The 12,444-nt window shown below is 41.9% G+C and overlaps 1 protein-coding gene across 3 annotated transcripts in view; it reads left to right on the top strand.

Moving 5' to 3' along the window:
• The window catches only part of zeb1b (zinc finger E-box binding homeobox 1b), a 189,144-nt gene that overhangs the window by 88,923 nt on the left and 87,777 nt on the right, over positions 1 to 12,444 (top strand). For all 3 annotated transcript variants that reach the window (XM_078537704.1, XM_078537712.1, XM_078537719.1), the window contains exon 2: positions 8,000 to 8,209. In XM_078537704.1, coding sequence (XP_078393830.1) covers positions 8,000 to 8,209 — 210 coding nt within the window. The remainder of the gene's footprint in view (positions 1 to 7,999; positions 8,210 to 12,444) is intronic.

The following is a 12,444-nucleotide window of genomic DNA, read 5'->3' as shown; positions in this document are numbered from 1 at the left end:
TGATCCTTTCTGAGCATTCTCTGCTACAACTGGAACAAAAGTTAATTCCCTTTGAGAAATTATTGCAGACCGTTCAGGTTTTTTGTCTTCAAATTGTACAGCACTGGTGAATTGATATTCCCTTTACAAGTGAGGTTATTTAAAACCAAAATGGCTGCTGCCAATACCTGACATGTTATGCCACCGTTTGTTAAATCTGCTCAGCTACTGTTATGTACCCCCATAGAATCTTAATTACCAAGGATCAGCTAGATCTCCCTTGAATATCATATGGTGGTAACAATGGAGGGGAAGAGGATTATTTTACGTAATTAGTTTGTTTGCTGCCATGAAACTATGCTGAGGCGCTGGCCCTTTATGACGGTGGCTGACCGTGTACAGTACTGTCTGTCCACAGCATCATGACATTTTGTATTGTTTATTCAGCACTTAGTTTGATGGATACTGAAGAAACTGCAGTATACTCACTGTATCCTTAGTGTGTCCAGATAAAAATCTTTGATTAAAGACCCTACAAGATAGATAATTATCTGTTTGTGGTTGGGTTCGAGTTCTGCAAAATTACTGAGGTGTCAGCTGTGGCTCAGTTCATAGCACCCTCGCCTTTGAATCAGAGGGTTGTGGGTTCATGTCCCACTCCCGGAAACCAAGAACTGTGATTGTACTCGAAAGAGTTGCAATCTGTGACTGTTGATAACGCGAAAGAGTTTCTGCAAAATTACTAAATGCTGGACAGCTGTGCTCTGGCCATTTTGTTGTGAAGTGAGGCCAATGTTAATTGAAAGTTAACTTTTCTCAATGAATCACTACCAGTATTATTTGTGAAACATTTTTATTTTCCCTCCCTAAAATGCTAGACTTTTAAAAATCTAAACCGAATTCAGTTTTAGTCATAATTAGCAGATGCTTACAGTTTGAAAGAACCCCAGATAGCCACAATTAATCTGTAAAGTGTGCCCAAAACAATTTTCCACCCATTTATTTGTAAAGAGTTTGATTTTTATGGTTTGTTTTAGTACATTTGTACAATATTCTCACTTATTGCTAACAATTCTCTCTGGGAGAAAAAATAGATTTTAAATTTAAATGCTAGAACCTGCTTCAGGAAAGAGCTATACTATATGAGGTTGAAGTTATAAAACAAAAGGATTAGCTAAACTATTGAAGACTAGCTTTAGCAATAGAAATAAGGGAATGAACAGTGGGAGCTGAATTGTTTAACTGGGAGGATAAAGAATGGTTTAGAAAATGGGTCAGATTGTCTTTGAAATCTCAGCAAATGTTCATATAAAACTATTGTATTCACCCTTTATCTGAGGTGTTTTTTCAAGCATTGAAGCATGTACCATGTAGTATTTCTATTATCTCAGGGGAGGTGGTGGCTTAGTGGTAATTTGACTGGACGAGCAAATCAGTGGCCCAGGCTAATTCTCTGGGGACATGGATTCAAAACCCAACATGGCAGCTGGTGGACTTTAAACTCAGTTAACTAATCTGGAATTAAAAGCTTGTCTCAGTAATGGTGACCATGAAACCGTTGTCAATTGTCATTAAACGCCCACCTGGTTGACTAATGTCCCTTCAGGGAAGGAAATCTGCCGTTCTGGCCTACATGTGACTCCAGACCCACAACAACATGGTTGACCCTTAAATGCCATCTGAAACGGCCTCGCAAGTCTCAGAGTTGTATCAAACAGCTATAGAAAAGTCAAAAAGGAATGAAACGGATGGACCACCTGACATTGACCTCTGCACTGCGTTATGACACAGCAGTTGATCATGGCTGAGTTATTTAAATCTCAGAGGGAAACTTGAACAACTGTCATAACCCATCTTTTCAATTGGTATGTTTGAGATGCAGCTCTGAATTCAGGAATAAGACCGCTGAGCCTTGAAAGGTTTTTTATATAAAACTAAATTATATAACACTAAACATTGACTAATTTAACAAATAAAACACATACACATGTCTACAAATTACTACCATTATAGCTTTTAAACGAATCCCCAAATCAATCACACCCAGGTAAATCTTTACCAAGGCAGCAATAACCCATAGACTTTAAACAGACACCAGGCAAAGCATACTTGACCTTATGAGTTCAAAATGAGCTTCCTTTCAATTTGGTTCCTTTGCAGACAGTTGTAGGCTTGCAGGCTGGTTAGATCTTAAATGCCTCTACCCTGCACACAATCTCCTTTCCCTCTTTTTTCATACCTAGCTTGCCCTTTGAGTGTAAATTTTCCATTGTATCCTAGGCTTTCAACGTCACATCTTCTAACAATAACCTTTTCAACCCCCATAATTTTATTAGTAATATAAACACATTGCTTGGCGTCTCCCAGTTAGGTACCTCCCAGCTAGGTGCAAGATCTTACTCCCACTCTTGAATGCTTTGTTCAACAAATGTAAATTTACAAGTTAACCTTTTAACTTCCTTACGTTTATCTAATTAACATCTCAAAACTACTATACATCAAAGCACCCAGACTGGCTGGCTTTAATCCAATTAAGCTACACACACTCGACTACATTACCAAAAATAATTTCCAATAACATTATAGACATTAATATCTCCATCACAGCTGGAAATGGCAACAGCACACCGAGCCCCCTCGATCCTGCAAAGCCCTCCTGACTAACATCTGGGGGCCTGTGCCAAAATTTGCAGAACTGCCTCACAGACTAGTCAAGCAACAGCCTGACATAGTCATACGTTAGAGATAATGTCCCAGGCACCACCATCACCATCTCTGGGTATGCACCAGCAGGACAGACCCACCAGAGGTGGTGGCACAGTGGTATACAGTCGGGAGGGAGTTGCCCTGAAAGTCCTGAAAATTGAACCCATGAAGTCTCATGGTATCAAGTCAAACATTGACTAAGAAACCTCCTGCTCATTACCATTTCAGCCCCCTCAGCTGATGAATCAGTACTCCTCCATATTAAGCACCATTTGAAAGAAGCACCGAGGGTGGCAGGGGTACATAATGTACACTGAGTGAGGGACTTCAAATGTCCATCACCAAGGTTGGCTTGGTAGCACCATGACTGACTGCTTGAACTGGCCAAGTTCTGAAGGGTATAGCTGCTACACTGGGTCTGTGGCAGGTGGTGAGGGAACCAACAAGACAAAAAAACTCATCCTCACCAGCCTGCCTTTGTAGATGCATCTATCCATGAAAGCACTGGCAGGAGTGACCCCTGCAGTCTTTGTGGAGATGATGTCCATCCATCGTGTTGTGTGGCGTTACCACCATGCTAAATAGGGTAGATTTTGAACAGATCTCACGACTCAACTGGACATGCGTGAGGCACTGTGGGCCATCAGCAGCAGCAGAATTGTACTCGACCACAATATGTAATCTCATGGCCTGGTATATCAGTCACATAACATGAGTGCAGGAGGGCATGCTAGGAGCAGAACCAGGAAAACCCAAAATGAGTTGTCGAGCTGGTGAAGGCACAACACAGGAGTACTTGCATACCAAACAGTATAAGCAGCAAGTGATAGAACCAAGCGATCCCACAACAAATGGATCAGATCTAAACTCTGCAATCCTGCCACATCCAGTTCTGAATGATGGACGATTAAACAACTAACTGGCGGAGGAGGTCCCACAAATATCCCCATCTCCAGCCATAATGATGGAGTCCACATCAAGACAAGGCTGAAGTATTTGTAGCCATCTTCAGCCAGAAGCGCCGAGTGGATGATCCATCTCAGCATCCTCCTTGAAGTCCCCAGCATCACAGTATCCAGTCTTCAGCCAATTTGTTTCACCACATGATATCAAGAAACAGCTGAAGGCATTGGATATTGCAAAGGTTACAAGCCCTGACAACATTCAAGCAATAGTTCTGAAGAAGTGTGCTCCAGAACTAGCCCCGCCCCTAGCCAAACTGTTCCAGTACAGTTACAACACTGGCATCTACCGGCAACGTGGAAATTTGCCCAGGTATGTCCTATCCACAAAAAGAACAAATCCAACCAGGCCAGTGACTGACCCCATCAGTCCTCAGTCATCAACCAAGTGATGTAAGGTGTCATCCACAGTGCTATCCCCAAGCGGCATTTGGTAAAAACCTGCTTGCTGACACTCAGTTTGGGTTCTGCCAGGGCCACTCAGCTCCTGACCTCATTACAGCCTTGGTTCAAACTTGGACAAAAGAACTGACCTCCAAAGGTGAGGTGAGAGTGACTGCCCTTGACATAAAGGCAGCATTTGACACAGTATGGCATCAAGGAGCCCTAGCAAAATTGAAAATGATGGGAATCAGCAGAAAACTCTCCGCCGGTTGGATTCAAAGGGAAGGTACTTGTTGGAGGCCAGTCATTTCAGTTCCAGAACATTACTGCAGGAGTTCCTCAGGGGTTAGGCCCAAACATCTCAGCTGCTTCATCAATGTCCTTCCCTCCATCATAGGGTCAGAAGTGGGGATGTTTGCTGATAATTGTACAAAGTTCAGCACCATTTGGATATTGAAGCAGTCCGTGTCCATATGCAGCAAAACCACAACATCATTCAGGCTTGGGCTGATAAGTGGCAAGTAACATTAGTGCCACAGAAGTGCCTGGCAATAACCACCTCCAACAAGAGAGAATCTAACCATCTCCCCTGTGACATTCTATTGTGTTTACCATCATTATCAACATCCTGGGGGTTACCATTGACCAGAAACTGAACTGGACCAGCCATATAAATACTGTGGCTACAAGAGCAGGTCAGAGGCTAGGAATCCTGCGACGAGTAACTCACCACCTAACTTCCCCAAAGCCTGTCCACCATCAATAAGGCACAAGTCAGGAGTATGATGGAATATTCTCCACTTGTTTGGATGATTGCAGCTCCAACCTGAGAAGGTTGACACTCTCTGGGATAAAACAACTCGCTTGATTGGCACCCCATCCACCACCTTCAACATTCACTCCCTCCACCACCAACGCAGTATGTACCATCTACAAGGTGCACTGCAGCAGCTCACCAAGGCTCCTCCGATAGTACCTTGCAATCCGATGACCTCTACCACTTGGAAGAACAAGGGCAGCAGATCTATGGGAACACCACCACCTGCAAATTCCATTCCAAACCCCAAACCATCCTGATCTGGAAATAGCACCATTCCTCCACTGTCACTGGGTCAAAACCCTCGAACACCCTCCCTAACAACACTGGGTGTACCTACACCACATGGACTGCACTGGTCCAAGAAGGTGGCTCGCTCCAACCTTCGTGGGCAATTAGGGATGAGCAATAAATGCTGGCCTAGCCAGTGACGCCGACATCCCATTAAAGAATAATAAAAATCATTCAACTATATGGGTGCAGTGTTACTATTTAATTGTTTTATTAAAATTGCATTTGGTTGTTCATCTATTATCTCAACCTATTTGGGATTTAAATTATATTAATGAAACTATGAAAAGTAACTAAAAAATTGATGAAGACCAGCAAATGTTGAATCAAGAACAGAACAAAGAGAAGCCTCTGGAATTAGGCCTGGAGTGGATTGGTGCATGGTTTAAAATATTTGCACACTTAGTGATAATTGTGACATACATTTGCTTATTTGCAGCAATTAACATTATTTATTTCTTTTTGTAATTTCCATTTTTCTTGTTGGGTTTTTATCATAAACTGGCAAAAAGGGTCCCCTACATCAGGGTTAATCAACTTTCAAGTTGTAGAAAGGAATCATTTGTTGCAAGAAATGGACATAAGGAATAATTAAATAACATATTTACTACAATCTTGCAAAGTCAATAAATGAGTCTTAAAAGATTCTGTTCAACATGGAAGCACAAAGTAGTTTATCAAATGCTAATTAACTGCAATAGTAGTCTCGTATCTAAACAGCCTTTGCAGATCCTGACTTCCCAAATCAATATCCTATTTTCACATGTTCCTCTCCACCAATTAGCTTTGGGTATCTTGATGACTTTTCTGCCTCACTGTTATTAGCAGCAAAAGATTTAGAGCAGTCAAGTGACATGAATCAACACTTACAGTAAAGTAACAACTTTGAATAAGGAAACTGCTGGCAGTATGGTAAATTTCTTGAACTTTTGGAAGGATTGATATTTAATCCACAAGCATTTACATATAAATTCTTGTCTTGTTTGCAATGTGCAAATTTCAATGACCAGAGTTGGGTTTGGTTTGTGTGCATTTTGGTTCTTGAATTTAGTAAATTTAGTTGAATAAACTTTAACCAAATGATTAAATCAAATTAGGCACTGCACATATGCCTTTTTTTAAAGGACTGGTGACTTCAAATTTGTCCTATGATTTATTTCATTTTATTATGCTATATAAGTAGAAAATGTTCCCAAACTTGCAAAATTTTATAATAAATTGCTTGATTTAAGAACTGCAGCAGTATATCTAACCCTTGTTATTTTTGATATAGCCATTTGTCAAAGTCCAGATTCGGCATATCTTGTAGTTTATTCCGTGGAGTGTGTATAGCTTTTTATGATGGTGTAAAATAACTAAAACTCTGTGCATGTTACTATATAGTAAGGCAAGTCACTGTTAATAAGTGCTTCACAATATCAGTCTGTCCTTCAATATTACTGCAACAAACCTTCGGAGCTTCATCTTTGCCCTATGTTAAACTGTGTTTCTTTCCAGGTTTGGTCTTTATGGCTTCTAAAAGGTAGACTTATCTTGGTAATTTTACCTTACTTGGGGACTTCAGTAACCTTGATTTTTTTTTTTTTACTTATCCACACTTGGATTTCTTTTGCAGCAATATTGCTTAAAACCATTTGTATCTTTTGCTAATCTGTATTGGACACTTAAGGCTGGTTTTCCTTTTCAAGGTGGGTAGAAGGAACAGGGATATTTCCCGCCTCAAAAAGCCTGCCTTGGGCAAAAGTTCCCGCAAAGGTGGGATTTTTGTTCCGGTGTGGGAGACTGGTGACAACAGGAGTTGGGCCCGCTGCCCTCTGAAAAGAATTCTGGGGCAGCCACAGGCTGCTGGGTGCTGAGATGGGCTGCTTAAAATCCCTCCTTGTAATAAAAGCAGTAAGGACCTCTGGTCCTTGCTCCTCACAGGCCTCTCATTCCCACCACACACTTGCCATGCCCCATTCATGCCACCTCATAGCCCCTGTACCCTCCATGCCAAGCTATGGCACTTAAATGCCCATTCGCCTACTGTACACTTTGTATAGATCAGAGAGCCAGAGCTGTCAATCGAACAATGTTTTCCCTGGGATGCAGCTGTTTCAACAGATTAATGGGTGTCAGGGCGCTCAACCAGACCCTCTGATCTATTCTCAAAAATACCTGGAAAAACTCAGCGGGTCTGACAGCATCTGTGAAGAGAGATATAGTTGACGTTTTGAGTCCGTATGACCCTTCATCAGAACCTTCTGAAACGTCAACTGTATCCCTCTCCGCAGATGCTGTCAGACCTGCTGAGTTTTTCCAGGTATTTTTGTTTTTGTTCTAGATTTCCCGCATCCGCAGTATTTTGCTTTTACCTCTGATCTATTCTGTCAGTTGCACGGATACAGGTTTCAAGTGCTTGCAGCTTCTGTTACTGATGCTTTAACGGGTTTGGATGATACTTTGTAGTGCTGTAGCGCAAGGAACTTTTTAAGAAAGTAGAAAGTTATCAGTGCTTTTGTTAAGCTTTTTTAACATCTTCTATTGTCACTTTGGGGTTCACTGGTTCAATGCACTGTATTCAGGAAAAATTATTATTCTTTAATAACCAGGCTAAGAATGCAATATGGTTAGCTTTAGCAATATGATCAGGGAATTAACAATTGGACTACCTGAATTCAAATTTCAGTATTTCATTGTGCAAGTGTATTTGTTGTAGTGCTGAGGGACACCGTGACATTCTCTTGATTTTATTGTCTTAAGGCTTCTATTAAAAGTAACTTCCATTACTACATTGTAGCATGAATCTCAAGAGTCCTGATGATATGCATAATCCATTGATGTTAGTATAATTATTTGAATATTTTGTTCTTAATTGCAGTCACCAACTATAATAATGTGGTTGAAGCAAGTTCGGACACAGATGACGAAGATAAACTGCATATTGTGGAGGATGAGAGTGTGACTGATGCTGGAGATTGTGATACAAATGCACTGGAAGATGATTTGCCAACAAAGCGCACAGTGTTGCCAAGGACAGATGACACAGATGAAGAAAATGAGAGCACCAATTGGAGAGATGAAGATGATGGTAGATACATTTGGGATGTGTTTGAAAAAAATAACAGCATTTTTCTTTTTAGTATGGCCTAGCATTGTGACACTTTTGGGATTAGTCTATCCCACATGGAATCGTGGTTAAATGTCAACTCAAAGGTCATTTGCTGGAAAATCTGTAGTGCAGTAATTATCATAACATCAAGCCATTATGATAATATTCAGGGTGGCCTTGTGGTGATGTCGCAGGACTAGTAATCCAAAGGCCCAGGCTCATTCTCTGAGGACACTGGTTCAAATCGCACCAAGGCTGCTGTTGGAATTTAATTTCCATGAATGAATCTGGACTTGAAAACTAGTCTCAGTAAGGGTGACTCTAAAACTATCATAGATTGTTGTAAAACCCATCTAATGAAGGAAACCTGCTATTACCTGGTCTGGCCTACGTGTGACTCCAGATCCACAGCAATGTAGTTCACTCTTAACTGCCCTCCAAAATGTCAGTTCAAGGATAATTAGGGATGGGCAGTACATGCTGGCCTTGCCAATGATGCCTACATCCCATGAAGGAATTTTTTTTAAAAGCACACCAATGTTTCCTAAACCTAGGTATAACAAAGATTGATCTGTTCCTTGTCAGTCTTGTCCTGAAGTCAGTGTTTCAAGCAGGGCTAGGGTTTTATTCAGCATTGTAAACTTTCAGTTCTTCACCACCACAGTTTTCACATGCAAATGTAGAAATTAAGGACTGGATTTTTCCAAAAGTTTCAGGACCTTTATGTCGGGAACAAATGCTGACAAGTGTGCCCAATGATGCAATCTTCCTTGAAGTGGCCTTCTAATTGGCTGCCTCCGTGTTCACCACCCACTGAAGATTGGCGAGATGGGCTCGATGCTGTCAACCTAATCAGAAGGCTGGCAGTTCTGGAGCTTTGGTAGTCCCATCAGAAGAGGTGTGTACTGCTGAGGCAGGTCAGAAACTGCAGGGGTGACTCATCATGCAAGCATTCAGAGGCGTGGATAGATATGAAACATGGGCTGAAGCAATTATGCCCCTTGAAACATAGGGAAAGCCCATTCGGATGAATTGTTCCTGTCCAGGGTCCAATCAATGGTGCATGGATCCTCCGGCTTCAGTAGCGCGTGCGCGCGCGCGCCCCCCCCCCCGCCACAGGGAAGCTGCCTGCATTGAGCTTGTGGCCTCTGCACGGCTGCTCTGCCACTGGCAAAATTCCAGCAAGGCCACAAAATTGCCCATAATTGGGACTTTAATGATGTTAATTGGCTGACCACCCACCTCTGGAGCAGGCAACTGATCCTAATCTCAGCTTGCCCCTTGGAACGTTGCCCAGCAGTGGGAATGTATTGGGGAGCCCATCCTGGCACAGCTCTTCCCAATTTTTCCAGCCCCCCCCTTGCCTCCAAGGGCTAGATTTTCCTGGCCACACTGTGTTCATCACTGATTGGATTGAGATTGGCATCCAAATTGAACGCAGTCAGTCTACATACCTACTCCTCACATCACTCATTTTTCTTCCCCCAACTGCACTCTAGCACACAAAAACATATCCAGTTTTCTATGTTAATTGTGGAAGTGTGCTCAAAGACCAACACGACTAGTCTTCTAATATATCACATTTCACTTGAACCAATTTCATTTTAACCAATTTCATTTTTAAAGATTGCTTTCTCTGTAAAACAGAAAAAGCAATTTCATTTTGTGCTATAGTGAAACAATGCTTATAGTGATTATCATGAATGCAAGCTACTTAAGTGATCTTGTCATTTCCAGACCATTGCATTTTTTTCAGTCATTCATTTTGCAGCCAATCCTCCTGATGTAAGCACTTAGCAGGGTGTTAATGGTACATTCCTGCTCAATTATTGTCTTTCTGTTTTACCTTTTCCTAATTGTTTGTTTCCTTTCATTTCATTGTATTTAATTCCTTTCCACCCATGCAGACTAATTAGCCAACTGCATTGTGCTTCATCATATGTGACAAGATTTCAGTGATTTCACACTAGAAGTGCATGTCAACAATGCAGCAAAAGGAGCATAATTTATATAGGCTGTTCTATCTGGATGCTTCAATGTTTATCGGCAGACATCCATCACACCATCCTGACTTGGAACTATATCGCCATTCCTTCACTTTCACGACTAGGTCAAAATCCTGGAACTGTCTCCTGTGGGTGTAACTAGACTAGATAGACTGCAGTGGTTCAAGAATGTGGCCCACCACCACCTTCTCAAGGGCAATTAAGGATGTGCAAGAAAGGCTGGCCTAGCCAACGCGCTCACATCCCAGGAATAAATGAAAAATAAACTTATGGCAAGTGCAATTTAAGGCAGATAAATATGAAGTGATGCATTTTGGGTGAAATAACATGGAATGTCAGTATAATCTAAATGGTACTGCTAAGCAAGATGCAAGAGCAGAGGGACCTACAGTGCATATTCAGAAATCTTTGAATGTGGAAGAGTAAATTGCAAGGCAGTTAAAGCATTAGTTTGACTTGACTTTATAAATAGGGGCATTGAATACAAAAACAAAGAAGTTATGCTGAATTGTTATAAATTAGTGCTGGATCTCTATAGGAGTATTGTACACAATTCTGGGCACTACACTTGTGAAACAATGTCAAGACCTTGGCAAGGCTGTGGAAAAGATTTATTAATATGATACCAGGGATGAAGAACTTCAGTTATGTGGAGAGATTGGAGAAGCTGGGATGGTTCTCATTTGAGTGGTAAAGTTTATGGGCAGACGTAATAATGATGTTTGTAATTGCAAGGATTTTTCTAGAGCAAGTCGGGGGGATGCTATTTCTTTTGGCAAGTAGTTGATAACCAGAGGCCACAGATTTAAAATAATAGACAAAAGGACTAGGAGGGGAAATTGGATATTTTTTCATAAGAGGTTTGTTAATATTCAGGATTACTTGCTGCCCCTCCCACTTGCCGCTTCCTTCTCCAGCTCACCTCTTCCCCCTCCCAAATCTTCCTGGCAAGAGAGAGGAAGGGAGCGAGTGGAGTTGAGTGGGATGGGTGGGGAAGGAGGCGGTGAGCAGGAGAGGCCACTCCAAAATGGCGCCAATCGGGACATGTGACACCACGAGGCCCCCAGTGTGAGATGACATTAAAATGAAAACTCGACACTGCATATTGGCCCCATCATCTCCAAAACATTAAAATGGGGCAACCTGAAATGGGGACTTGGCTTTTACTGTTGAACTAATTGTTATGAAAACTATACTTACCTCAAAGTTGAGAATGGAGGTCGTGAACTTCAACTCCTGACAGGCCTCGGAGCTTTTACACATGCGCAGACTGGGAGTGGGCTGCACATGGGCGGATTAACATTTTAACATCCTTTGGGCCCAGTGCACCTGTGCAAGAAGGAAATAACGGAGTGAAAACCCAGGTCAGGTGACTGAGAGCGGAGCATCATCGAGCCCATAAGACCATAAGAGTCCCAAAGAGGGGACAGGAAAAGGCCTGAGTTCAGTTGAAAAGAGAAGCAGATAAATGGGCTCAAAAAAGGAAATCTGCTCTGGGTAGCAGACTTTAAGTGAAGAGAGCTCGAGCAGCCCTGATAATCGAAGAGAGCTCACAAGAAAACCTGAAGATCCAAGAAGGCAGCTGAAGGTTGGTGACTCTGTTGCGGGTCGTTAGGGCAAAGGTACCCTTTGGGAGCTGTAGTGTTCTGCTTGACGGGGCTGAAGTTGTGTTTGTGATTTGGTGCTTGAGTGCATATTTGGGAATCAAGGGGATGGAATCCCGGGAGATGAGATTGAAACCCTGCAAGATGGGCCATTGTTGACGTCATCCGAGTTGGAGCAACGTTTGGAGAGAATTCCCAGGTTAGATCTTTGAAGGTGAAGTCTGGAATCCATCGTGAGTGAGTGTTTCAGTGAGATTGGTTGATTGTGTTTACTGACGCCTGGGTGGATTGTTCAGAAATCTGTGGACTCTGTCTTGGTTGCATCTGTCATTTACCGTGCAATGTGGTATGTTCAACCACAGGTTACCTGTTAATTTGCATACACCTCATATTGACCCTGAATGTTAGTGTATGATAGATATTGTAAATTGTTTTATCTCTCTCTGATCTTGTATATTAAAGTTTATTTTTGTTCAAAACCCGTGGAATCTTTTGGCTTTATTCACTAAGCGTATTGAGTCTCAAAAACGTTTTGTCTACTTTAAACAAAATGTTATTGTTCCCATTGGGATCTTACCAAAAATTTGGGAATCTGACCAAGGAT

Source organism: Cetorhinus maximus, chromosome 3, assembly GCF_964194155.1.
Source record: "Cetorhinus maximus chromosome 3, sCetMax3.hap1.1, whole genome shotgun sequence".
Classification (NCBI taxonomy): domain Eukaryota; kingdom Metazoa; phylum Chordata; class Chondrichthyes; order Lamniformes; family Cetorhinidae; genus Cetorhinus; species Cetorhinus maximus.
The sequence above is the reverse complement of the archived record's forward strand: the minus strand, read 5'-3'. Positions and strand labels throughout refer to the sequence as shown.